The sequence below is a fragment of the Balaenoptera borealis genome (assembly GCF_965194805.1).
Source record: "Balaenoptera borealis genome assembly, chromosome: 5".
Taxonomy (NCBI): domain Eukaryota; kingdom Metazoa; phylum Chordata; class Mammalia; order Artiodactyla; family Balaenopteridae; genus Balaenoptera; species Balaenoptera borealis.
In genome coordinates this window covers 9405412-9433266 of record NC_138862.1, presented here as the reverse complement: position 1 = coordinate 9433266, position 27855 = coordinate 9405412, and the positions used below count along the sequence as shown (strand labels likewise).

At 47.7% G+C, this 27855-nt stretch overlaps 1 protein-coding gene across 7 annotated transcripts in view; it reads left to right on the top strand.

Moving 5' to 3' along the window:
• Window positions 1-27855, top strand: part of DOP1B (DOP1 leucine zipper like protein B) — a 107966-nt gene that overhangs the window by 21871 nt on the left and 58240 nt on the right. For 6 of the 7 annotated variants that reach the window (XR_014245094.1, XM_082393564.1, XM_082393563.1 and 3 more), the window contains 8 exons: window positions 11273-11454; window positions 11835-12005; window positions 17308-17497; window positions 19269-19367; window positions 19714-19837; window positions 21669-21778; window positions 22395-22509; window positions 24923-25043. Coding sequence is in view for 6 of the 7 variants with exons in the window: in XM_082393564.1 (XP_082249690.1) it covers window positions 11273-11454; window positions 11835-12005; window positions 17308-17497; window positions 19269-19367; window positions 19714-19837; window positions 21669-21778; window positions 22395-22509; window positions 24923-25043 (1112 nt within the window). In the remaining variant the exon portion in view is untranslated. Of the gene's footprint in view, window positions 1-11272; window positions 11455-11834; window positions 12006-17307; window positions 17498-19268; window positions 19368-19713; window positions 19838-21668; window positions 21779-22394; window positions 22510-24922; window positions 25044-27855 lie in introns of those variants that run through there. The other variant, XM_082393565.1, reaches the window with a different exon arrangement.

Below are 27855 nucleotides of genomic sequence, written 5' to 3'. Positions count from 1 at the left end.
CTGGAAAGGATTTCCTCTAATACAGAGAGACAAAAAAGGAACAAACTTTTTTTTTTTTTTTTTTTTACTGCTCTCTGTAGTCATGTGAGAATTTAATGCCTGATATGTGACAGATATCTGAGGTTATGGCAGGAAAAGACTGAAGATAAGTCAATTCACCGTGGGGAGCATATAAGCATGAAAAGGTTTGGGTTCTTTTAGGATGTCGTTGAGCCCTTGCATTAACCAAACGCAGAAATAGGTTCCTCTAGACCGGGGTTTCTCAGCCTCGGCACTGTTGACCTTCTCTGATGGTCAGGACAGCTGGGGTGCTGTCCTGTGTGTTGTAGGGTGTTTATCAGCATCCTGGCCTCTGTCCCCCAGATGCTAGGAGCACCCCCTCTCCCCTACTGTGACAGCCAGAAATGTCTCCAGACATTGCCAAATGTCCCTTGGGGGCAAAATTACCCCAGTTTGAGAACCACTGCTTTGGACTTTTGGTTGTGAGGTGGTAGATTTCTTCACTGAGACTTGTATAGTCAGATATTCTATCCTTTTTTTTTTTTAATTTATTTATTTTTAATTTATTTATTTTTGGCTACATTGGGTCTTTGTTGCTGTGCATGGGCTTTCTCTAGTTGCGGTGAGAGGGAGCTACTCTTTGTTGTGGTGCACGGGCTTCTCATTACGGTGTCTTCTCTTGTTTCAGAGCATGGGCTCTAGGTGCACAGGCTTCAGTACTTGTGGCACACGAACTCAGCAGTTGTGGTGCACAGGCTTAGCTGCTCTGCGGCATGTGGGATCTTCCCGGACCAGGGCTGGAACCCATGTCCCCTGCATTGGCAGGCAGATTCTTAACCACTGCGCCACCAGGGAAGTAGATATCCTATCCTTTACATCCAAAAGCTTCGTAACTGATCTGCAACCTTGGACCATCCTTAACCCATGGGGAGCCTGTTTCCTCTATGAGCTGATGCAGGCACACTTGTTTCTTGACAATAGGGGGGTGTGTATGTCCTTAAAAATGCAGAATGTCCTGTGCTGATCTGTGCCCTTGCCATTGGCATTCCTGTGGTTCTTGCTGGAATCACGCTTTTCTGGAGCAACTGCCGATGATTTCCTGTCTCCCCATCTGCACAGGTTTCCTCCTAAGTACAGAACCTCCTCATATTTCTGAGGAGATCGTGTTCTTCCAGCACCTGCTTTATGCCAGCCACACGTCTGCCTCTCGGTTCTGAGTGTCCCAGGCAGTTTTACAGCTGCTGGGGTTTGGAGAGGAGAGGCAGCGTTGGGCTTGAGTTGATCTGGAGAGAGTAAGCCAGGCTCTCAGGCCTTGGTCACCGTTCCTGGGCGTGTTGTTGGTGGTCCCCCGACCCAGAGCTGGTTCTTTCACTGTCGCCTGCTTCTGTGCACAGAGCTCATCTCAGGGACGGGGCAGCCGAGGGAAAGCACCGAGGAACGGGACCGCGGGTGGGATTCAGGCCAGATCTGAACGGGCGGCGCTTCATGGGAGAGGTGTGTTCTTCGCCTCCCAACCTGAGACTGAATTACGTTCCTTGCCGCCGGGGCCGCACGTGCTCTAACCCCAGTCCTGGTGCCTTCCGGTTCCCGAGGCCCTTGTGGGCTGGTGGAACCCAAGCACCCGGGGAGGACGCATCCCAGGCCCTGAACAGCCATTCGGAAGCCCTTCTGCTCTGGCAGTGAGGATCAGGAGGTGCCGCTGGGACTTTTAGTCCCAACATTTAGTCTCATTTGAGCATGCCAGTTCTGTTCTCCCGGGTATGAATTTGAAAGAGTATCGATTTCTACCAGTAAAACTTTTGGGACTGAAGCCTGTTTGGAATTTTAATGAGACTCTCTACCCAAAATGTTCTTTCTTCCCTTCTGGCTCTTAACAAGTTGGTTTTTAGGCTTTTGGTTTGTTTGTTAAATATGTCATTTGTATGTGGATTAAAATAAGTTCAAAAAGCAGAAAAATAACATATTTCCAGACATTTTGTCATCTAGTATCTGAATGGTATGCTTACTTTTATTAATGTATCTGTTGTATAGATTGTGGTTATAAATCCTTAATTATTTCAGTATTCGCTGCATCGTGTGTATTTCAGGGTTTAGACTGTACCCTGAAGGGCATGTTTGCCCCACGTGTTCATTTTCCTTCCCTGTGGTTTACTGTGGAACTCAGTTGCCTTGACCTTCACCTGTCATTTTCCATCATTAGCCCCCTGCCAAATAGTGATTCCCTTTAGTGAGCCCGTGTTATCTGCTTCCCACCCATTATTTTTCAAACGTAGAATCCTCCAAAATCAGTGCCTCGTGACTCCTTTTACTGATAAAGACACCGAGTGAAGCTCGGGCTCTTGTGCGTACAGTGTTTCCGCCCAGCCAACGTGCCTGCAAAGCCCATGGGGCTGGGGGTGGCGCGTGGACGTGAGGGAGGGCGGAGGACCGGCTCTGCACTCGGCAAAGAATAAAGTCTGGAAGCACAGAAAGCGCTGGGAAGCATCACAGTAGCCCCTGAAGTTCCCACGTGGGAGACAGGGAAAGTAGGTGTCAACGGTGAGAGCGAGTGACTTTTACAATCTAAATGTAATAAATTCCGAAGGGGGAGAAGAGCCATATTTGAGCACGCGTGTCGTAGCCTGCCTTCTGTGAGGTAGCGAAGCGTTTGTTGTGATGTTTCACGACGTGGTTTTCTGACCTAGTGTTAGATTCCGGAGTCGTGTTAGATTCCGGAGTCGTGTTAGCCAGGAGCCTGGGATGGCCCCCCGGTGCTGTGTCCCACGTGCACGCGCATTGCGTGTACACGTGGGTACATGTGTGCGATCCTGATGCCCTGGTGGGGCGGTGGAAGTGGAGTGAACACCCTGGACGCCTCTGCTCCCTTTGGAGTCTGACCTGCAGGGCCAGCCTGCAAGCAGGCAGCGGCGCGTTTTCTCCGTGAGAAGCTGGGGCGTCGACGTGGGCAGCAGCTTGTGACAGGCTGGACGGCTGGTGCGGGCCCGAGCCCGACTCTGACCCAGGTCCGCCCGTCCCGAGCCTGTGCTCTTCATCCTGTTGCCCCTGCCGTTGCCTTCCTGATCTTTCTCAGGAGCTAGGCCAGCAAAGCGTTCCCTCTGCAGCAGAGCCCTCCAGGTAAACTGATAAAAATGAGTTTCTGAACCTGCCAAGCCGAGGCCCAGGCCCAGGGCTCGATCGGGTGGTTCTTCCCGCAGATGGTTAGTTACTGCCCCCCCTGTGCCCCTCGGCCGAGGCCTGGCCTGGGGGCTGCTGCCCTCACCTCTCAGCCACGTTTTGTAAGGTCTCCGGGCGTGTAGATGCTCAGCCTTTAGTCGTCCTCCTACACAAGCAGCATGGTGTTTGTTCAGAAAGTGCAAGGCAGTATAAGCTACAACACTAAGGTAAAACTGATGCAAAGGAAATAATTTTTAGAAAATGAAAGGAAAAGAAATGTGTTCTAATGGGTCTCTCATGCAGGCGGTTGAGTGAGCCGGAGGCCCCAGCGCCCTGCTGGAAGCTTCAGTGCAAGCCGGGACCGTGGGACGTGGATGAGGGTTGACTAATTGGGTGCACGGCCCTGCAGGTTTGCTGTAGCGTCGAACAGAAGAAAGCAGTGCAGTGATTCTCCAGTTGGTGACCTTTTTGAGAAGGAAGCTCTTCCTTTACAAAGGAGTTGTACTGGTGTCATTCCCCCAGTTAAACCAAAGCTGGCCTCGCTGGCTACCTGTGGATCCCAGCTCCCTGAATCGGCTCTCAGGGGCCTTGATGAGGTGCCAGCCTCCCCACCTGTCTCCTTCCCTCCCTCGCCCTCCCAAGCTGCTGCGGTGGCTCGGTCACTGCCATTCCAGGGACGGCCTGATGTTCCCCGGCGCGGCCTACTTAAATATGGGAAGTCCTGGCCAGTTTGTTATTGCTCAGTGTCTGTTCTGTTTTTATTCTGTCTGAAGGGCGGAATTGCTGTTGCGGTCCTCTGGCAAGTATTAAATGAGTGTTCAAGCTTGTGCCAACTGGCCAGTCTTACTCACTGTTCAGCTTCGTTTTTGTGGCATGAAATGAACATCCTTATAAAGATGACTGACTTCCAGAAGGAAGACATGCCAGTACTTTACCATTTGCTTGATGAGAGCCATGCTTTCAAATTGGCTCCCTTACATCCTTTATAGACAAGCATCAGGCATTCTGAGGTCGGTGCTATCACTGGGAGAGCAGGTCTGGGCTGTCTCTTCTGGGAACTTTTATCTATCATCTATCTATTTATTTATTTAATTTTTATTGGATTATAGTTGATTTACAATGTTGTGTTCGTTTCTGCTGTACAGCAAAGTGAATCAGTTATACATATACATATAGCCACTCTTGTTTTATATTCTATTCCCATATAGGTCATGACAGAGTATTGAGTAGAGTTCCCTGTGCTATAAGTAGGTCTATATTAGTTATCTATTTTATATATAGTAGTGTGTATATGTACCTCTTCTGGGAACTTTTAAAGGAAACATTTAAAAATTCATTTTAAAGGCTAGAGCATTTTTAAATATAATTTAACTCCCCTCACCCATATTGTTAAATTACCCTAAAGTTTTAAAAATTGTGATAAAATACATATAACAAAATTTATCATCTTAACCATTTTTAAGTGTATTAAGTTACTTTTTGAGTCCTCAGGCTACCCTTTTGGAATTTTTAATCATGTTTTTTACATAGAACCGTTCTAAATCATGCCGAGAGTCCTGGAGAATATCAGACTGTCAGACTGTATAATGTCAGAGTAAAACAAAGTGAAACGTAGACATTGCCTTGGGTGGAGTGAAGCGAGACACTTCCTGGTCTCTATTAGTGGAGCTCAGATGTGGTTCAAACTTTTTTTTTTCAAACTTACATTTTGTATTTTATTACTTTCTTCTAAGGTCAGTCTGCTAAGCCTATGAATACAATGAGGTTAAAAATATTGTAATTATATCTTAATTATATCTTAAGGAATACTTTTAAAATAGTATAGTGCCTGGGTGAAATAAATAAGGAAGTTTAATTTCCTGTCTAATCATATTTTTCCTTTCTGGTTAGCACGTAAAAAAGTAATTTTGAAAACATGGCTATGTTTTCCTTCCCAATTCATCTGTTTCCCTGAGATATTTATTCTACAGTTGTAGAAGAACCTTTTTCTCTCTTTTTTTAAGTATACATCCTTTTCATTCAGAGTTAAAACAATAACAAAATATATATATATATACGTATATATACATATATATATACGTATATATATGTATATATACGTATATATATATATAATATTAAGCTTACTGGCCAGTCACTTTGGGTTTCTGTTTTCCTGAAAAACACAACCCAAACCATGAAGCTTCCCTGGAAATATTCCCTGAGCTTTTCTCGCTGGAGAAGGCTCTTGCCAAAGCGAAATGCCCAGATGGAGGCTGGAGAGAGGAAGGCAGAGTCAGGGTGGCCTTCCCTGACCTGAACCAGGTCCAGTCTTGGCAGCTCTTGAACAGCTGGGAGGGGCATAAGGAGGGAATCAGGCATTTTCAGCCCCTAAAGGGTGCGACTCAGTTCAAGGGGGCTATTTTGCCAATTAAGGGTTAAAAACTCTCACTCAGGGCTTCCCTGGTGGCGCAGTGGTTGAGAGTCTGCCTGCCAATGCAGGGGACACGGGTTTGAGCCCTGCTCTGGGAGGATCCCACATGCCGCGGAGCAACTGGGCCCGTGAGCCACAACTACTGAGCCTGCGCGACTGGAGCCTGTGCTCCGCAACAAGAGAGGCCGCGATAGTGAGAGGACCGCGCACTGCGATGAAGAGTGGTCCCCGCTTGCCGCAACTAGAGAAAGCCCTCGCACAGAAATGAAGACCCAACACAGCCAAAAATAAATTAAAAAAAAAAAAAATTGCCTTAAAAAAAAAAAAAAAAAAAAAAAAAAACTCTCACTCAGGACAGGCTGGACCAAGTCCCTGTGTCCCTTCAGGATTGTTAAAAGGAGGCCCTTTGTTCTCTGGTCGGGAAAGAGTTTTCAGTTTAGTCCAGGGTGTGGACGTCACTCGGGAGTTCATGTTCCTTGCAGCTCAAGGCCAGTCCGGCAAGAGCAGTTGGGGGAACACAGCATTCATTTTTTTCTTCTTTTTTGGTGGTAAGATATACACAACATATATTCACCTATTTTAACTATTTTTGAGTGTACGGTTCAGTGGCATGCAGCATGTTTCATTGTTGTGCAGCCATCACCACCATTCATCTCCAGAACTTTTGCATCTTCCCGAGCTGGAAACTCACTCCCCATTTCCCCCTCCCCCAGCCCCTGGTCACCCTGCTTTCTGTCTCTATGGATTGACTACTCTAGGGACCGCATGTAAGTGGAATCATACAGCATCTGTCTTTTTGTGTCTGGCTTATTTCACTTAGCACAGTGCTTTCAAGGTTCATCCAGGTTGTAGCACGTGTCAGAATTTCCTTTTTAAGGCTGAATAATATTCCTTTGTGCATATAGACCACATTTTGTTTATCCATTCATCCATGAATGGCACTTGGGTGGTTTCCACTATTTGCCTATTGTGAATAATGCTGCAGTGAACATGGGTGTGCAAATATCTGTTTGAGCCCCTGCTTTCCGTTCTTTTGGGTGTGTGCCCGGAAGTGGGATTGCTGGATCAAATGGTAATTTGGTAAACAAAGCAAATGTTTAACATTTTGAGGAGCACTGCGGTTGCACCGTTTGACAGTCCCACCAGCAGTGCACAGCGCTCGGTTTTGAAACGTCCTAGGACAGGGCCGCTCTGAGTAGAATGTCGTCTTTTTCAAAAGCAGTGGCAGCTGAGGGCATCAGGCTTGATCCCACCTCCCAGAGAGGACGCAGCAGAACCCCTCCAGGTTCCTACTGAGAAGTGTCTTTGGGAGCCTAAAGTGGGCTGGCCGCGCTGGCCAGGCACTTCACTCGTGCCCAGGCCTGATGGCTTGGGCGCTGGCGTTGACAGCCCACAGGTAGAGGAGCTTCTGAATCGAGGGTGTCTGCCTGAAGAAAGCCACCGGGCTGAACCAGCACACGGAGCTTTGACTATGTAGCAGGCAGATGGGGAATGAATCATTACATCTAATGATCTCATTCTCTTTTAAGTTTGCCCTAAAAACATGGAGCTGTTTCCCCCATGGCCGTGCGTTAGTCCTCAGTGAGACAGAGGAAAAGTCTCACGTAGGTAGAATTTGAGATGCTACTTAGTACTACTCAGGTAGAAGGTGTCTTTGAGTGGGACCCACACCCACTTCCTGTGTAAATTAAGTCACGCTGGGGGAGGTGGCACCCTGTCTAGGGGAAGCCTTTGTTTCCAAAAGTGCTTCCCATCTACAACATGGAAAACCTTTTCACCCGGCAGTTCTGATCTCCAGTCTTACCACATTTTTTTTTTTTTTTAAGATTTTTTTGATGTGGACCATTTGTAAAGTATTGAATTTGTTACAGCATTCCTTCTGGTCTGTGTTTTGGTGGTGTGGTTTTTTTTTTTTTTTTTTTTTTGGTTTTTTGGCCACGAGGCATGTGGGATCTTAGCTCCCCAACCAGGGATCGAACCCACACCCCTTGCACTGGAAGGCGAAGTTTTAACCACTGGACCACCAGGGACATCCCTCCGGTCTTACCACTTGCAAAACGTTTCTTTAGAGTTTTTTAATTAAATATCCTTTAAGAAATATTTTCTTTCCTTTTTAATCTTAAATATTAATGACTATTTACCTTTTCCTTTGTTGCCTTAAAAAGAAACTTCAGTTCTCCAACTCCACCTCTTATTATATGCAGATTTTCTCCTTGGCTTCAGTGTCTCTTGGAATTCTCATCATCTGTTGGGTCTGCAGTTGATTTCATCTCCAAATATACAAGAGTTTGAGTTTTTCTTTTCTAATACAATGTATTCCTCAAACTTCCTTGTTAACACATCTAACTAGTGCCCTTGTTTGCTTTTGTGACAATAAAGGATATTATTTGTGAATGATTGGATTTCTGTCAGTTCTTTTAAAATGCAGTGCATTTTGTCTCCACATTTAAATCTGGTGCTTAACAGTCAGCTTGTCATTATAATAAGAGGAGATGCTTGTTGATTGCTTGCTTTGTGGCAGGCCCTGAGCTAATTTCCTTAAGGGTGGTGTCTCATGATGCTTGAAACTTTGTTAGGCACCATTATCCCTGTGAAACCGCAGCCCAGAAAGGTTAAGGGATTTACCCAACAGATGATGGAACTGGAATTCCAGGCTCTGACCCCCAAGCTCACAAGCTTAAACCAGGCATTATAATAGCCTCAGTCTTGTTTGTTTGTTTAACCTTTGTGTTGAAGCACATATTAAGTGCCAGGCTCTGTGGGAAGTGTATTAACAGAATCACTATGACCCAGGCACTATTTTAGCCCCATTATTCGTGATGAGAATGGTACAGAGGGGAATCACTGTCATAGCTGCTCCAAGGAGCAGCCTTGCAAATCCTGTCCGGCCAAATCCTGACTGTAGGTTGGATGAAACCAGTTCATGATCTCTGGGTGTCTCTGCTCTACTCCTGAACCTGTGTGCTTTGATCTAACTTACCAATCTGATGGGTGAAAAGTATGGCATTTCATAGTAGTTTTTTTGTTTTGTTTTAAAATTTTAATTTTATTTATTTTTGGCTGCATTGGGTCTTCGTTGCTGTGCGCAGGCTTTCTCTAGTTGTGGCGAGCGGGGGCTACTCTTCATTGCGGTGCGCGGGCTTCTCACTGCGGTGGCTTCTCTTGTTGCAGAGCATGGGCTCTAGCCGCATGGGCTTCAGTAGTTGTGGCACGTGGGCTCAGTAGTTATGGCACACGGGCTTAGTTGCTCCACAGCATGTGGGATCTTCCTAGACCAGGGCTCGAACCCGTGTCCCCTGCATTGGCAGGTGGATTCTTAACCACTGTGCCACCAGGGAAGTCCCTCATAGTAGTTTTAATTTGCATCTTTTAAATCAGGAAGGATGAGCATCTTCTCATTTTTCTAAGTATTATCTGGTTATATCCTTTGTTCTTCTCTGCGTTTTCAAATCAGAGGCTTCCTTCATCTTCAGTGTACCTTTCCCTCAAGAGGCACTGACTCCCCGACTCAGATACGCTGTGTTGCTTGGATTAACATGGGCAGCATACAGTGAACAGTCCATTCCACATGTCCTGGTCATGCCCTCAGTTTTTGGTTATGTTTCTTTTTCTAATTAAATTAAATGGGGTAACAAATTTAAATGAGAAAGAAATAGCAACCTGCCTTGTTCATTTGAAATGAATGGTTGTGGTTCCTTGTAATTCCATTTATATGGGAAGAAGTGTATTCGTCAGAATAGGGAAGGTTATGCCATGGTAACAAACAGTCCCCAAGCTCAGTGATTTTTACAGTATTGTTGAGTTCTGCCTCAGTGGGTCAGCAGGTGGTTTCTGCTCTCTTAATTTCTCAGGGACCCAAGCTGGGAGGGGCTCCAGTTCAACCTGTGTCTCCGTGATCTTAGAGGCCAGGAAAGAAAACCCACTGGGCTTTGAGTTGGCTTCTAAAGCTTGTACCAGAAGTGACACATCATTCCACTCATCTCACTGGCCAGAGTAAGGTGCCACGCCTACATTTAAAAGGGCAGAGAAATGGGATCCTGCTGCTGTACAGCCCGAGAGAGCCAAACACTTTTGGATCCCAGATGACCACCTTAGGAGCTACAGCCCATCTTTTGCACCTCAGTTAGCAAAAGTCCTTAGACTATGCTGAGCAAAAGTGAGACTGACTTAAAAAGCAAGAGCTCTGCCTGACAAACATAACAGGTGAGGACAGAGCTTAGTTCTCCTCCGAGATCATGGAGAAAGCCCACAGCTGCAGTATCGATAAGCCAGTGAGTCACAGACATGGTTTCCTAAAAGCTGTGTCTTCAGGACTGGCCAGCTGATACTTGTTGAAACTGGGTGATGGGTACTTTGCTGTTCTACCTGCTTTTCTATATGTTTGAAAATGTCCGTAATAAAACACGGTCTTTCCTGTGCATTTCCCACAGTTGTTTCCTCTCTTCCTCGACACCTCAGTTCTTACCTGCTGTTACAGCATGTGTTTCCAGGTCACCTCCTCAATTTTTCTTTTTGACACGAGCACATTAAAAAAATTATTTTGTTGGCTTGCCCTTTGTTTTAAGCTATCAGACTCTTGCAAATAATAGTTTAAGGTATTTCTTGACAACCTCTAGGTATAGCTGGTCTTTTAGATGTAGGTTTATTGAATTTGAGAGTTCAATTAGACCACATGCTTCTGATGGAAAATATTATTTTGCTTCCTTTCCCTTTATCTCCTACATAACCTCATTATGCAGGATCCCATTTCTCTGCCTGTTTGAACATAGGCATGGCACCGTGACTTACTCTGGCCAGTGAGATGAATGGAATAATGTGTCACTTCTGGCACAGGCTTTAGAAGCCAACTCTAAAGTTGGCTGTGAAGGCCTTTGAGCAGCTTTTTAAGAAGCGTGGACTTTACCCTGTCGGCTTTCAGTAAATATTTGTGTGAGTTGTATGGATTGTTCCACTGTAATGACGGACACTTGGTGTAGAAGATTGAGTCATGAGGACCCACCCAGTGCTCTGCGTGTGGTCACTCGATGCCATGAAGACCGGCGTTGACCTACTCCCGACAGGGAGATGCCATGTTAGCAAGAAATCCGCCGACCGTGTTTCTCAGGTGGGGCCAGTGCCCGGGGATGCTTTAGCGCAGGCCAGGCCTGTGTCCTGCCGGAGGAGGCCCAGCTCAGGGGGACTGTCATTCCAAGCCAACAGGGATCTGACTTCCTCCTGGGGAACTGAATGGTGAGGACGCAGGAGTCATGGCCTACAGGTGTGTCCCACATATTCAGGGCCACCTGGGTGTGCAGCCAGGCTGGGATAATGATGGGGAGATCCAGGGCTTCCGTGGCGCACAGACGAGGGTTTTCTTGGGGACAGGAAGTCTGTGTTCTGCTTAGTCTCGTGTGTAGACTAGAGGCTTCCCCAAACAGAAGCACACAGCTCCATCAGCAACTGGCCTGACAGGGGCAGAGTCCCTTTGAAGGGATGCAGGGTTTCCCTTCACTGCTGGGGGCTTCCCAGCCCCGCGTCCCTGATGCTGGCTCGTGGCCCCCCCTCCCCAAGCCCTCCCGCGCAGTCCCTCTGTCCTCCTGTCCTGTCACGTCCCACCTCTTACAGCCACACCGGGGCCTGCTGGTGTCGTCCTGGCCTCGGCAGATGTCCTCTCCACAGTCAGTGTCACTGCTTTCTTCCTTATGTGCTTTTCCTCTTGTTTTCCAGGCTCTCCAGAGTAACCTGAGGTATTCCTTGCTGCCAAGACGGCTCGTTATCAGCAAGAGATTAGCTCAGTGCCTGCATCCTGCTTTGCCCAGCGGTGTGCACTTAAAAGCCCTAGAAACCTATGAAATTATCTTTAAAATTGTGGGGACCAAATGGCTGGCCAAGGATTTGTTCCTATACAGGTATGATAGCATCCCCACCGTTTTACTTTTTTATTACCCAAGTAATCCATATTTCAGTTCACAAGATGAGAAAATGATAAACAAAAAAATACAGAGGGGTGTGTCAGTTCACCATAAAGCCATCACAGAGGTAACCAGGGCTCACCTTCTGGAGTATGTCGTCCCTGACTTTTCTCTAAGTCGGAGTGTAACGCGTATACTGCCTGTCACCTGCTCTGGGCCAACAGTTCATTGTGACCGTCTCCTGACAAGCGAGCATCTCCATCACCAGTGTAGATGGCTGGCTGGCTGCTTTTGAAAACCCCCTTGGGCTGGCCAGCCACTTGGAGCTTCTGAGCAGGTGTCTCATTTTCCCTCCTCTCCCTTTTTCTGTCCCAAAGCTGTGGGTTGTTCCCTCTTCTGGCACACGCAGCCATGTCGGTGAGGCCCGTGCTGCTTGGCCTGTACGAGAAGTACTTTCTCCCGCTGCAGAAGCTGCTCCTGCCGAGCCTCCAGGCCTTCATCATCGGCCTGCTGCCCGGCCTGGAGGAGGGCTCGGAGATCTACGACAGGTGGGTCTCATCCAGAGCTGACGGCTGTGCCCATCCAGGGGGGCCGCCCATGTGGTTTGTATTTTATTTCGCTGCTGTATAAGAAACAGGGACGGTGGGGCTTCCCTGGTGGCGCAGTGGTTAACAATCCGCCTGCCAGTGCAGGGGACACGGGTTCGAGCCCTGGTCCGGGGAAGATCCCACATGCCGCGGAGCAGGTAAGCCCGTGCACCACAACTACTGAGCCTGTGCTCTAGAGCCCGTGAGCCACAACTACTGAGCCCACGTGCCACAACTACTGAAGCCCGCGTGCCTAGAGCCATGCTTCGCAGCAAGAGAAGCCGCCGCAATGAGAAGCCCGTGCACCACAATGAAGAGTAGCCCCCGCTCACCGCAACTAGAGAAAGCCCGCGCGCAGCAACGAAGAACCCAACGCGGCCAAAAATAAATAAATAAATAAAAATTAAAAATAAAGAAGCGGGGACAGAAGTGCAGAGACCCATGAAACAGGGCGGGTTGATGTTTACATTTTTGTGGTGGTCTCTGCCTGACGAAATACTGTGTGTGCCTGGGAATTACCTCGCTTCCAGGTGAGGGTCAGAAGGTAAGAAAGTTTCCTGGAGTCGCAGTCAGTGGGCAGCAGAGATGGGATTCTACTCCCCATATGTCACATTCTGAAGTCCTCCTCCCTCCTGTTATACGAGGCTGCTTCCAATTGAAAAAGCAAGGCCACGTTTCATTGATGGATAAGCTCAAAAAGGGGCGAGGCTAAGCAGCATAGCTTTTGACAAGTTTCAGAAGCACCTTGGAGAAATTTGTCAAACTCATACGCATAAAAGTTCATGCAGTGGTGTTTGTTTGTTTTGGTCATTGCTTAGGAACAGGAGAGAGGAGAGAGGCTGTATCCATTCAGATTGAGTATACAGAGTGTCCTGTTTCTCTGGAGAATCATAATGTAAGAGCTCACTTCCAGCGTATTAACTATTCTGAATGATGCCGCAGTGATTAACTTCTGTTCATAGGACCCATTTTCAGAGCCCACGTGCAGCCTGACTGGGATGTTTAGAAACCTGTGTGCTTGCAAAAGTTTCCATTTGATTACACAAGAAACTGCTCGAACTTTCCCCATGCCAGAGGCCCCAGCTGCGCCCCCTGGGCCTATTTTGTGTCGGCAGTGACTGGAGCGTGCACGGGGTGTGGAGTGGAATCTCACAGTCAATCCAAAGTCCGCACAGAGTGCTCCCCTCAAGGAAACCAAATAATCGGAATGGTTTGTGGGACGGTCGCTGGTGACCAAGGGTGCATTAAAGTCACAAGCCTCCGTGCTGGGATTGGATGCGCATGTGACCGTTTGGAGCTTTCACACAGAGCGGGTGGTGGCCATCCACTTCCCAGTGGGGAATCCACCTCGGCGGTGCACTGAGTCACTAGGATCCACTTCCCTAGGAGGCAGGGTCTGTCTCGTTGCTGTTTTAAACCTAGCACCGTGCCCTGAGAGGCTGGGTAGGTGTGTGCGTAAGGGAACAGTCAAGGTCCTGTAGGGTCAACAAGAGGACCTTTACCAGACTCTGTTTCTTGACTCCTAGTACCAGGCTCTCTCTAGAGTTCTGATCCATTCACGTTTTCCTAACAGATGTGTGTATATAAATGCTTCTTTCCCATCGTCTGAAGATGAACACATCAGCTCCCAAAGTGTATTGCAGTTTTTTTAATCTGTAAGAGTGAATCACACCAGGAGCATGTCGGTAGTTGGGGTGTTGTCATGTGTTCTCCTGGTTGATAAACAAATGTTCATGTGAACAGTCGCTAAAGTTGCTTAACACGGGTGTTTTCTCCCAACATTGTGATTTCTTGACGTTGAACCAAGAGCTGAGTGAAGCTGCGTGAACCGCTGAGCAGAGGCAGGTGTGACAGAGAGCCAAGCCCGGCGTCTGCAGCCCTCAGAGGTGGGAGTGACTGGCCTTCCGAGGTGGAGGCTGGTCGAGGGTTGTGTGGTCTCAGAGCACAGTAGTCGGGTGACCGCACGTGTCCGTGTCAGTTTGAGAGAGTTCAGCAGCGATTCTTCCCCAACGTGCATAGGAATCGAGTCAGACACCCCCGACCCCAGCAAATACTCTGCAGAGACAGGAAGGGGGGGTCTGGGGGCGGGGGGTCGTGATGTCCAAGACGGTGGAAAAGGCGAAGCGGTGAGTGAGTGAGTTTGGGGCTGGTGAGGACGGGTGACTCAGGGGTCTTGTGGAGGCGAGGACAGTTCCTGCTCTGTTCTTGTCAGTGAACCATAAGGGAATGGAAATTTTGGCCAGTGTTAGGACTCGTTATTCACCCTGGCTTTCTAATAACCCTTTGATGTCTGCAGATCACTCCTGGCCAGAATTCCTTTTCTAAAGTGCCCAAGAAGTAGCCACATAGTGTGCTGTGTTTTGCTGTACGGAGAAAACAGGATTAGTGGTATTGGGGGTGGGAGAATATTCCACTCCTGTTCCGAGGAGGCGGAGGGGAAGAAAGCAGGCAAAACCCGGCTCCCCAGAGATGCCCCTTTAAGTCAGTGGCTCTCAGCCCGGGGTGGTTTCTGTCCCCCAGGGGACACTTGGCAATATCTGGGGACACTTCTGGTTGTTACACCTGGGGCGGGGAGGGTGCTTCTGGCATCTAGCGGGTGGAGGCCGGGGGTGCAGCTGAACGTCCCACAGTGCCCACGCTTGCCTCCACAGCACGGGAGCGTCCAGCCCCAGGGGGCCACAGGGTGGAGGTTGAGAAACCCCGATTTAGATAGTAGTTGAAAAAGATTTATTTTCTTTCTTTCTTTTGGCTGATTCCAGGCACCATGATGACGAGCTCTGCTGGGTCTAGAGCTTTCCCCCCCTTCTTTGATGTATATCCGACTATGGTGGTGCGGGGCGCTGTTGTCACTGCCCTGCTTGTTCAGACGGTCACACCCCGCGCTGTTCAGTCTTGTGACAGCTCGGCTTTCCACAAGGGTCCATTCGGCAAGCGACCGCAAGGCCAGAGTCGTGCAGTGCCTGGGGCTCACGGCGCACTGCCTGCGTCCCTCACCTGCCGTCAGCTGAGGAGAGGAGAGCGTGTCGGTGCCGTCAGCGTGAGCTCGCGTTTGCAGGGGGCACGAAAGCAGCAGCCAGGGTGGCTGAGGGAGGACAGGAGGAGCAGGCATTGGGGGTTGGTGTGTGTGTTTTGTTTTGTTGATTGTTGGTTTTAAATGGAAAAGATTACCGTTCTGGGCACTAAACTGTGCACACTTATTTTGGAACTTCACCACTGAGGTGCTGTGAGTAATTCTTATTTAGTAGGAAGTTACTTAGTTTTTAACCCCAGTTAGCTTGTTCTTTACTTTGCTCTCCATAGCAGAGTCCTGTCATAATTGCCATTTTCGGACCTGTAGCATCATCTCAGTTTTTAATATCCATTCATTTTTAGAATAAACTGGGAATTTTTATATTTATATATAAAGCTGTGTTTCTTTCATAAAGAAAACTAGCCAGTGTTCTGTAAATATTGAAGAAAGGATAGCATAAGTGGCATTCCCCAGGCTCTCGGACAGTGGAACCTCTCTACTGTGGAACAGCCCAAGTGGCCAGGGTTCCGTGGAACGTACTTTGGGGATATGCTGTCCTAAGCAAAGGGGATTTGACAGCAGTGTGTGCACTGTAGTGTCTGCGTTGGGTTTTAGCTTAGCGGTGGTCTTCTGGGATCCTGGAGAGAGGAGCACTCCGGGGGCTTCCTAAATTAATCTGTTGCTGTGGGAATCTCTTCCTAGCTCAGGACCACGCTGTCTGTCCAGAGGACACGGTGACCCATCTGCCCGACTTACTGTAACCGCAGCTGCTGCATGGTGCTTCTGCCCCAAATTAGGGCCTTTGTTTGGTTGTTTTCAGAGCTGGGCAAAGATAAGCTCTATTTGTTCGCCCAGCCTTGATAGGAGACCCATCAGTACCTTTAGCCACTAAACCATGCTGCGTCCTTCTCCTAAACGTTTGGGTGTTACTTGTGCTTCTTCATTTTTTTTCTCTGCATCTTTTGCTACAAATATTTTTTGAGTCAAAAAGAAGGCTTAAGGAGACTAGGTTTAAGGAGAACAAAATTTATTTTTAATATCGAAAGGTAGTTGGCATTTTTTGTATGAAATGTTTTAATATACACGGAAGTGGTTATTAAAAAGTAAGCTGAAGACAGTTTGGCTTATAGTAAAAGGGAAAGAGTGGCATTCATCTGACAGTTTTTTCAAGTGCCAGCTGTGTGTCAGACACTCATCTGGGCACTGGGGGGCGTCAGCCAGCAGAGCAGCCCTAGTGGTGACGGTGGCTGTGTGGCCTCAGCGTCAGCTGTGTTCTCCTGTGCTGAGTTTTTGCTCAAAGACTCTCAGGTATTTTCACAACATTTGCATCCCTTTTCCCTACCATAGCTGAGAGCTGAAACGCACAGAGGTTTCACTTCTGTGCGAGTGAAATCCCTTTGTGGGAGTTTGCCTCCGCTGTTGTATTGATAGATGCTATCACCTGGCCCGCAAGCTTTGTGTTCGCAGTCGGCGGGAAGGTGCCCCGTCAGCTGCAGGTGCACGCGGAGCGGAGAAGGGCCAGGCCTCGGTCAGTGTCAGTGGAAAAACAAGCCCGCACCCACTGATGATGGTGCTTCTCTTAGAGGACGGCCGTGAAGTCGCTGACGTCGTGTCACGGGAGACCTGGATAAAGATAAAGAGACGAATGAATGCTGGCCGTCCGCAGGAGGGCTTCCTGGAGTGGGAGCCGGTGTATGGAGGTGCTGTGGGCAGAGTGATGGGAACTCGGCTCCAGACCTTCTGGAATGTGCCGTGCGGCAGGAGGCCCAGGGGAATGTTGTCCCCAGTGTTTCTAAAATCCGGTCTCACTGGGCACATTTTTGGCTGTGCTCAGGTTGGGGGTGTCTTTATCATTACTTAGATTTTCAATCAGTCACATTAGCCTTTTTTTTTTTTTTTAAATGACTCCTACTTTTATACAGAGTGGCTGATCTGCTCATCCACTTTGGGCAGTGGAACCTGTAAGCACCGTGGCATCCACAGCAAGGCCGGAGGCAGAGACGGATCTCTGCCACAGTGTGACACAACGGGTCAGATGCCGCCTCTTGGCCAAGAAGCCCCACGCCTCGGTGACATGTTTGTTTTAGCAAATTCAGTTTTCAGTGACAGCCAGCAGGTGGACAAACACAGAAGGGCGAGAGATGGCAGCATCTCAAAATGAGGAGGAAGATGGTGCTTCCCGGCCAGGGAGAGTGAGCAGCGCCCGTGAGAGCCCGCGCGGTGCGCCCTAATTCTACGCTCTCCCGCCCACAGGACGGACGCGCTGCTCCTGAAGCTGTCCCTGGTGGTCGGCAGGGAGGTCTTCTACGCCGCCCTCTGGGGGAGCGTCCTGGCGAGCCCGTCCATCCGCCTGCCCGCCTCGCTCTTTGTGGTGGGCCACATCAGCCGGGGCTCGCCCGGCAGAGAGCAGAAGTACATGCTGGGGACCGACTACCAGCTCACGGTGGGTGCCGTGCTCCCGGCGGGCTGGTTCCCCGGCACAGGTGTCACCGGGGCCACGGGGTGGGGAGCGGGGGGGGGGGGGGGGGGAGGGAGGGGGAGGGGAGGGGGCGGGGCAGCGGGAAGCAGAGGCGCTCTGAGGTTGGGCAGGCGAGGAGGCAGCATCACTGCGTAAGCCGCGATGGCGGCGTTGGCTTCTAACACCTGCGTCACGTTTGTGTATTCACGCGAGGAGGGCCCTCCGGGAGGCCCCGCAGCTTCCACGTTACGGGTGGCCGTCGACGGCGCTCCGCGGAGCCTGGCTGGGGTCTGCTGTTGAGCCACAGCCTCGTTTTCTTCCCCTGCCCCGTCACACCGCCCACTGTGCCCGCCCAGTAGGCTCGCTCCAGCTCCTGCCGTCATCCCCGCCGCCCTCCTCTCCTCTGGCTGCTCTCACACCTAGGTTGTCCGTGCCCAGGCCCCTCTTCCCTGGCAGCGACCTGCCTTCTCATGACCTTGAAGAATGGGAACTTCCCAGATCTTTCTGCCTTTTCCCCAAACTTACCATTTGTTTAATGGCCTGCAGTCTGTCGCCACCTAGTGGTGGACCCAGGCTTTGAAGTTAAAATGTTCAAAACTGAATCCGTCGTTAACAAAGTTGCACCGATTACTTACCCCTCTGAGTCCATTCCTCTTTGCAAAGTGGGAGTAATGGAGCTTCCGCACGGGGCTCTCTGAGGAAAAGAGTGATGAAAAGGACCTCTGCTTAGGGCAGAGGAGACCCTCAATAGTCACGTTCCCTTCTTCCCTGCCCTGTCAGTACCACTTTGTTTCTTTCTCCGTTTTCACTGCCCTGCCTCAGCTTCTTGGGTCTCGTTCCTGGACCATCATGTAATTTTCTAACCGGTTTCTCCCCATCCCTTCCTCTCCCCATCCAGTCCTTTTTTGGTTGGTAAGAGATTCACTTTGCTAAAACATAGCTTTGCTCAGATCTGTACTGTGCTTGAAAAATACCTGTTTGCTGCAGATAAAATCCATCCTCAGGAGTATTCTAACAGTCTGCAGCCAGCTCACCAGACGCCTCACTCTCCACTTCAGGCCCATTGCACTCCCGGAGCTGGCTGCCTGGCCTGGCCCGGCCCGTCTGTGATGCTGTCTTTGCTCCAGCCAGCCCGTCGTCCTGCACTCGCTGCCTGTGCCTCTTCTCCCCCGTCTCAGCGTGTCTCCTGCCTGTATTACGAAAAACTCAGCTTACCCCCAAAGCTTCACTGTTCTCGCCAGTTGAAAGATCTCTCCCTCTCCTCTTCCCAGTTCTCATAGCTTTTTGTTACCACTTGTCTTATGGCTCTTATCTATTATGCAGCTGTATTACATCTATCTATACTCAGAAAAGACACTCAAAATGTCTACTTAATTGGTTTGGAATCCATTTGACTGACACTCTTTGGAGTTTTAGTGTAGCTGAATGTTCCTATTGGCACCTAAATGTATTCGTTTCTGGGATTATAGAATTTGAGGTCTTAGAATCTGACGATCTGGTCCAAACCCCTCCGTCTCTGAGATGGAACAGTGAGGGCTGCAGCTGAAGGTCTTCCCGATGTCACACAGCCCCCTAGCGTCTGGAGCTAGAACCAAGTTTCCCATATTTATATCTTATAATTCTGTTCCACACGATATAACACGGTTTCAAGATTGCCAGGAAAAGTTATTTTCATTTTTATGACTATAAAGAGTAGCCTGCGAATGATGTCCAATGTCTTGGGCATGAAATGTTCGTGGCTTTTTGTCTTTTGTAGGTAAAGTCCTTATGTGCGTCCCTGTTGGACTCAAACGTGCTGGTGCAAAGAAATAATCTGGAGATTGTCCTGTTCTTCTTCCCATTTTATACCTGTCTGGTAAGCCGTTTGTGCTCTTCGAGGGGAGTCGCTGGTCTTTCCTGAGGCCGTGGGGTAGACGGGAGAGGTCCGAGCCCTCTCGTCCGGAGGGGAGGGCAGCCACTCAGTGACCACTATTCGCTTTCAGCCATTCAGGGTCCTCGGTCATTTCTGTGAGGGTGGTGTTTCCATAGCGAAAATTGAATAGCCTCTTTCCCTGGGCAGCATGTGCAAAACCAGCCCCTTTTGAGAACCGCCTCTTTAAGATAAAGCTTTTGTAGATTGGTAAGGAGGGGCCACATGTCAGCAAGCCGGCGATTTCCTATGTCATCTCCTTGCAGTATAGTTTTCTCTTTCCTCCTCATAGGATTCCAACGAGAGAGCCATCCCCCTGCTCCGGTCCGACATGGTGCGCGTCCTCTCGGCCGCCACCCAGACCCTCCTGAGAAGAGATATGTCTCTGAACAGAAGGCTTTACGCGTGGTTACTAGGTACTGAGTAATACGTGGGAGTTGAAAAGTCAGCGTTAAGGTGAAACCTTTGAGTGCTGATTTTTGGAATAAAGTCGCAATCTTGTTGATACATTTCTGAATCACAAAGTGTGGAAAGATAACACGGTGACTGAATTGGCACTGGTCAGCTGAGTTCTGCTGCCTACCCCGCAGCTTTGGTTGTTTTGCAGCTGTTACATAAAAAAACGGAAGTAATGGGATGTGTAAAATGTTAACCGAATTCCATTTTAAGAAGCTTGGAAGACCACAAAATGTGGGAAGGAACTGAGGGTGTCATGGTTTCGTAGCTGCTTATTGTGGTCAGATTATACTTAACTCGCTAACGCTGGGTCGTCTCTGCTGAGTACACGATTGAATTCACTTAAAATCATAATAGAACTAAAAACAGTGCCATTGAGAAGGTTCACATGATACTGAAGCTTCCTTATTAAAACCTTATTCAGGTAGGAAGATGTTTCATGGGATAAGACTGTGTGTGAGAAAACCCAGAAACATGGAATATATGTAAAAGAAGGTTTTGTCTGGATGGGAACGTTTGTGGCATTGACACGTTTGGGGAGATATTTGGATGACTTTGGAAGAGCATGAGACCCCGGTTCATGTTTCTGTGAGCACGTATTCTTGTGAACAGACTGCATTGTAGGAAAAGAGCCATTGACCGTTGGTTGGATGGAAGGCTTCAGGGGGACAAGTCCAGGAAATCACAGGGCCTAAAATTCCCAAGTCCATGTACCTAAGTGAAGGTGGTTTACAGAGCAATTGTGAAAAAGCTCCGTAGTTTTTTTTTTAGAAAGACTTTATTTTTTTAGAGCAGTTTTAGGGTCACAGCAAAACTAAGAGGAAGGTCCAGAGAGTTCCCACCTCCCCCCTCCTCCCCGCCAAGCACGGCCTACCCTATCACCACATCACCCACTGGAGTGGCACGTTTATTACAGTCGAGGAACCTACACTGATACCTTATTGTCACCCACAGTCGGCTGTTTACACAAGGGTTCACACTTGGTGCTGTGCATTCTGTGGGTTTAGACAAAGGTATAATGACATGCGTCTACCGTTACAGTGTCACACAGAGTATTTTCCTGCCCTAAAAATCCTCTGCTTCTCAGCTTTTTTTTTTTCAACCCTCATAGATCTTCTCATACCAATGTCAGAAAGTCCTCTTAACCTTTTCTTCCCCTAGTTGTAAAACTTCCAGAAGTCATAGCACAGAAGCTTATGAAGGATTTCCAGAAGGATATTTACAGGCTCTCTGAGCATTTTTGTTAAAAGAATGATTTTGTTAAATGCACGCTGCCTTCCAGTGGGGCTAGGCACACTGTATGTAGACAGGACCCTGGACCCAAGTTCAGTACCGGCTCCGACTTGCTTAGCCGCGACCCCAGGAGTCCAGACTGTCTGCTTAGAAAGATGCTGTTCCTTGCCCTGAGGACCTTAGAGACTTACCAAGGCTCAAAAGGAGGGCATATAGTTGAGAATACCTTGATTTTCACATAGCGCCATACAAATAAATACTGGTTTTTAAAAATGATACTCATTCCATTAGATCCTCGTAATCATACTTGTCGAAGACAATCAGGATGAATTCTTGGGGTAAACTAAATTGATGCCCGTTGAGATGGAATTCTGCCTGTCTGATCCCTGGCCCACCACTGTCAGAAGAAAATAGGTCTCGGTTTTGCTGGATCTGATTTTGGTTTTCTGTTGGAGGAATTCTATTTTTAAAAATGTCAGAGCATGAAACCTTTGCACAATAAGATGTACTTTAAATGTATAGATTTCTTTACAGCTCATGGTGCTTGTTCTTTTATAGGTTCAGATATTAAAGGAAATACCGTTGTGCCGGAATCGGAAATCTCAAATTCTTATGAAGACCAGTCCTCGTATTTTTTTGAGAAATATTCCAAGGATCTTTTAGTTGAGGTAAGGGAGCATTTCTGGAAAGTAGATCCCAATTAGGGCATTCCTGACCATGGTTCTTCAGTGGAGTTCCTTGTGGGACCTCAGAAGTAGACAGGGGGTCTGTTCCTTAGTACATGTTTGGGAAAATCTCGTGTATGGTTGTCCCTTGGAATCTGCAGGAGATTGATTCCAGCACCCCCTACCCCACCCCACCCCCATGGATACCAAAATCAACAGATGCTCAAGTCCCTTATATTTATAACTTGGCCTAGTATTTGCATATAACCTATGCTCATCCTCATACCTTAACCCGTCTCTAGATTACTTATGATACCATCTCTAGATTACTTACGATGTAAATGCTGTGTAAATAGTTGTCGAATACAGTGTAAATGCTATATAAGTAGTTGCCAATGCACGACAAATTCAAGTTTTGCTTTTGGGAACTTTCTGGAATATTTTTTTCCCGAGTATTTTCAATCTGCAAGACCCACGATATGGAGGGCCGACTGTAGTCACCTCGTGCTGCATGACTGCTTTTACTTCTATCCCAGAGCATTTAACAACTAGAACAACCAATAAAGTCATACTGTACTTTATATAATACCCTAATATGTGGCTTTAAAAAAAAAAATAGGGTCTGGCTGAGATACTGCACCAGAAGTTCCCTGATGCTGACGTGGAGGAACGCCACCACACGTACCTGAAGCCTTTCCGCATCCTTCTCAGTCTGCTTGACAAGCCAGAAATAGGTAACATTAGATGAGCTTTACCATCATACACCGTTAAAACTCCGGTGAGATACAATCAACGTGTTATTTAGAATACAGTTTAATCTTTGGAAGTTCAGAATCTTGAAGTAGTTTAGTCATGCTGTGTGCTTCAGTTTTCATTATCTGGGCACCAGTTAAAAGTTTTGCACAGTTACTTGAACGTTTTTGTGAAGAAACTATAATACCTTTGAGCTGTTGTGCTCGTCTGTGCGTGTGCCTGCAGGGCACGTACAGTACTGACCTTGTGAGAACGTTTCTTCAATCAAATCATTTCTTCAACTGAGCCTTGATTGTATTCTCAAGCAAATAGGGGACGCTCCTCCATCTTTTTGCCTTGTGACCCTGGGCAAGCCCCTTCTGCTGTTTGGGCCTCAGTGTTTTCCTCTGTCAAATGAAGGGGTTTGAACCAGACTCTGGTTCCAAAAGGGTTGCCCCTTATATACCGTGGTCCCCTGGGCACCCACTGAGGAAAGTGACCTTCTCTCCCTTCCTTTAAAAAAAAGAAACTGCCCCGGTATCCATTCACTGTAAGATCTCAACATCTCATCTCTTGAACACGGTAACAGGGAAGGAAACCCCCTTCTCCGTGGGATTCATCCCCGATGGCATCATCTGAGTGCTCAGGACTTGCCCACCGTCTGGGCGCCGTTTGCAGAGAACGAGAGCTGAGGGCATTCGTTAAGTTCCTCCGCCCTCTGGCCTCATGATGGGGACCCTTTGTTTATGCATTCGGAGACAGGCGTGGGGCGTCTGTGCAGCAGGGAAGGTGCTAGGCTCTAGGTGTACAAAGGGAAACAAGGGCTTCTGGTCAAGGGAAACGGAAGGGAGACTGAGGTCCTGGTGTGTTTTCACTGTTGTTAATAATAATGGTGACATTTTTTTGAGCAGTTCTTTTGTGCATCGTTAATACGCATCTCCATGCATACTTCTGTACCTCCAACAACCCTGGGGGGTAGGTTTTCTTACTATACACATTCTACAGAGGGAGAGACTAAGGTTGAGCACGGCTAAGTCATTTGCCAGGGGCCACCCAGGAACTGGGACTCAAACTCTGGAGTCTGTTTGACTCCAGAGCCTGAGCCCTCTTTGTCAGGACTCTGCTGCTTCCTTGATGGCACTCGGACGGCCCATCCCCGAGATGTTACTCATGTAACACCAATGAACTTGGGTACCATGACAGGTGCAGCTCTGGCTGCTCCTGACCAAAGTCAAAGCACGAAGCTTTTGTGCCTCCAAGCTCCGCCCTTGGAGATGGGTGTTTTACGTCAAGGCTTTGACATAAGCCAAGTGAAACGTTGAGCTAGCTTGGGCTCCAGGTCATATTTTCTGGAGGGGGGTGAATGGCAGGCTTCTGCCCCATCCCAGCAAATTCGTCCTATCTGATAATTTAGTTTTCCAAGGAAAGACACACTTGAAGGGCAAAGGAGTGGATTGATAATGTAGAGTAGAAGGCATAGGAGGGTCATAGGTCAGTCTTATCTGTGCTTTGGCTACCAAGCTTTAGCCACTTCCTCATTTCTTCTCCTTGAATCTTGACCACAAGCTTTCCTTCACTAGTAAAAAGCATTTGGCAGTCTTATGCTATAGATAAAATACACCTGGGACTTGTCGTGAAAAAGAGACCTTTTGTCTTTGGAAGCATAAGAGATTAGATTATTTGCTGATTCCTTGTTTGACAGAGCTTTTGTTTTCTCTGAATCATCCTGTGTTCACTCCTCTGAATACATGAGTGGGAAGTCACACCCTCCCATCTGGCCTGCTGGTTGATGTTTGTGGAGCAGAAATGTCCAGCCGCCTTCCAACTGCCTATCTGGCAGGGTCCAGTTCTTTTGTGCCATCTGAGGCTTTTCTGGGTTGGTGTTATTTCTTTTGTGTCGTTGTAGGTCATCAGTAAAAGAATTCAGAATAGGAAGTTGCCCTACTCTGTTGGTGCTTCTGTGGAGTGACGGCCTCTGGCCAGGCACTTTCTGCACACTTAAAACATTTAGCCCACTCCCTGCCTCCTTCGTGAATCCTCCTGGGGCAAGTTATTCAGCGTCTGGGCCTCGGTCCTCTTGTCCCCTTGTAATCAGGACAGCCCACCTGATTGCATACCTGGTTCTGTGGCTATTGTGAGCATTAAATAAATTAATAGTTATAGAATGCTTAGAACAGTGGCCAGCACACAGTAAGCTCTACAAAAACGTTGGCTGTTTTCACAGACGTTATTCCCCCAGCTAAAGGTGTCATTGTCACAACTAAAGTTTCCATACATTTAAGACTGTATAAATTATCTATGTGTTAGATAGAGTTACTCTCAATATGCTTTATACGTTTGTCACTGGCTTAAAATGGATTTTTTAAAAAACATTTTGATTATTTATTTATCTGGACATTTTCTTTTCAATTGCAGGGCCTCAAATTGTTGGGAATTTGTTTCTCGAAGTCATCCGGGCCTTTTATTCTTACTGCAGAGATGCTCTCGGCTCTGATCTTAAACTGAGCTACACTCAGAGTGGAAATTCGCTGATAAGGTACTGGTGTGGCTTCCAACTTCACTCTTCCTCCCTCCCTAATGCCATGATTTTTTTTCTCTGTTTACCATAAATTGTGAAGTGCTCAAGAAAGTAGGGATGCAGAGGGTCAGGCCACGCCTTAAAATAACCTGTGCTCTTAAATCAGTCAATATGAATTGACTCTTCCCTATTGAATACTGTGATGATTAAAAGGAGTTTGATCTTGTCTCTGCCCCACACTGGGAAGTACAAACCGTATTTACTGATCAAGTGTGAAAAGTTGCTTAACAAAGGCGACTGGGTCTGGTGTACAAGTGGTGAGTGACGGGGAGGAGGGCCAGCGGGAGGTCAGGTCAGGAAGTGGGGCAAGTGGGTGTGAGTCTTCAGGAGACCGGTCAGAAGGGGGGTAGCAGGGAGCAAGACGAGGGCACCCCAGGGGCATGAAGGCGCTCTAGGGCCCTGGAGGTAGGGTGAGTGGGGTTTGGGAGACAGCGGACGTGGCGATAACTTATTAAAGTGTGTAGTTAGCCATCAGCCCTGTGTTTTGTTCTGTCTTTGTACTTTTTAAGGTAGTACAACCTCTTCCTTTTTACTTTACTCTTAATATAATTTCCTTCTCCCTGACTCGGCATTGGGTATATTAAAAATTTAAATCAATTAGAAGATTTTTCTGGTTTATTAATTGTAAGCGTACCAAGAGTCTTTAGTGTTTGCTTTTTTGCTCGCGGAATGAGAGTAGTTTATTGTTTTCCTGAATATGAAAGTAATACATGTTCATGGTAGAGTATACCAATATTTGAAGGCATCAAGGAAAAAGATATTATCCATAATCCCACCGCCCTTCAGAGAAAAACATAAAACATTTGTATTTCTTTCCAGACTTTCAGTGCATAAGTACACAGGTGCCTATCATTTATTTTTATTTATTTATTTATTTTTAATTATTTATTTATTTAAGTTCTTAGTTGCAGCACACAGGATCTTTTTTTGTTTAAATGGGAATTATTTATTTATTTATTTATTTATTTATTTATTTATTTATTTTTGGCTGTGTTGGGTCTTAGTTTCTGTGCGAGGGCTTTCTCCAGCTGCGGCAAGCGGGGGCCGCTCTTCATCGCCATGCACGGGCCTCTTACTATCGCGGCCTCTCTTGTTGCGGAGCACAGGCTCCAGACGCGCAGGCTCAGTAATTGTGGCTCACGGGCCTAGTTGCTCCGCGGCATGTGGGATCCTCCCAGACCAGGGCTCGAACCTGTGTCCCCTGCATTAGCAGGCGGACTCCCAACCACTGCGCCACCAGGGAAGCCCTATTTTTATTTTTAAGGTGGAGTTACAGTACCTGTTTAGTTGCCTGTTTGCTTTTTTTAATACAAGTTGTGAATGGCTCTGCACTCTTCTCCTGTGGAGGATAGTGGTTGCCTTTAAGTCCTCAGTAAGGAGTTATACTTATTTAAGAAATCCTGACTGATTGACCAATCTCTTATTGATTGACTTTTGGGCGGTTTCCACTTTTTCAATATTTTAAAATTGATTTCGGAGAGGCAGCAGCAGTAAGTGGTGGCTTGAAGCAAGATCTTAGTTCCCTGCTCAGGAATTGAACCTAGGCAGCCTGGATGAAAACCGGGAATCCTAGCCACTAGACCAGCAAGGGCACGAGAGTAGACTCAAATTTTCCCTGGCTCTTGCCTCCGTTTGAAAGCAAGACTGTTTCAAGGAGGCAAAAACTGTAAAAGCAGGTGCAAAGTTTATTATTAGAGGCACAGCACAACAAGTGGGAGAGCACGCAGAGAAACCGTTTATTTAAGTTTCTTTTTCCACACCTGACCTGCCCTAGGACCCTCCCCGATATGTGTGTGCAGCTTTTTTCCAGGACGGATTCCAGCCCAGAGGCCCACGGCGGGGGCCTTGGCATCACCTACTGTGGGGTGGCGCCCCCTCCTTTTTGACCCCCAAGGAGCCTTTCTGCGCACACGCCATGTCTCCCTTGCCCCAAGGATGGGAAATATGTGACCTCTCCATCTTTTACTCAGACAGGGTTTAGCCCCTCTCTGTTCCTGCCATGACTGTTATCTTAAAGTGTCCTCAGGAGACAAAGCCTGGCTATTTATTCTGTTTCTGCTGTTATTTCTCTTTCGAAGTGCAAACAGGAGGCTGGATGTAAATGCCTAACCTGGAGCCCATCTATCTCCTGTCTCAGGAAATGCAAACAGGAGGCTAGTTGTAAGTGTCCGGCCTGAAGCCCACCTTTTTCCTGCCCCAAGAAATGTTAACAGGAGGCCAGTTGTAAATGCCTAGCCTGGAGCCTATCTATCTCCTGCCTCAAAATGACATTGTCATGATATCCTTATGCCTACATCATTTTTTTTTTTTTTTTTTTCCTGGCCAAGCTGTGCAGCATGAGGGATCTTGGTTCCCCGACCAGGGATTGAACCCATGCCCCCTGTATTGGAAGTGCAGTGTCTTAACACTGGACCACCAAGGAAGTCCTCCTTTGCCTACATTTTTGTGTACCTCTACAAGGATTTCTGTAGGATAAATCCCTAGAATAAATTTCCTGAGTCATAGAAGATATGCATTTAAATGTTAGCCGAATTTCCCTCCTAGATGGCTGTACTATGTTATTCCACCAATAGAGTATGTAATTACCTATGGTTGGACTAAAGCTGGTTTTCCACATAACATTCTTTTTTACAATAGCTCTTTTTTCTTTATTTTTCTTTATGTATTTATTTATTTGTTTTTGGCTGTGTTGGGTCTTCGTTGGTGCCGCGGGCTTTCTCTAGTTGCTGTGAGCAAGGGCTACTCTTGCGTTGCAGTGCGTGGGCTTCTC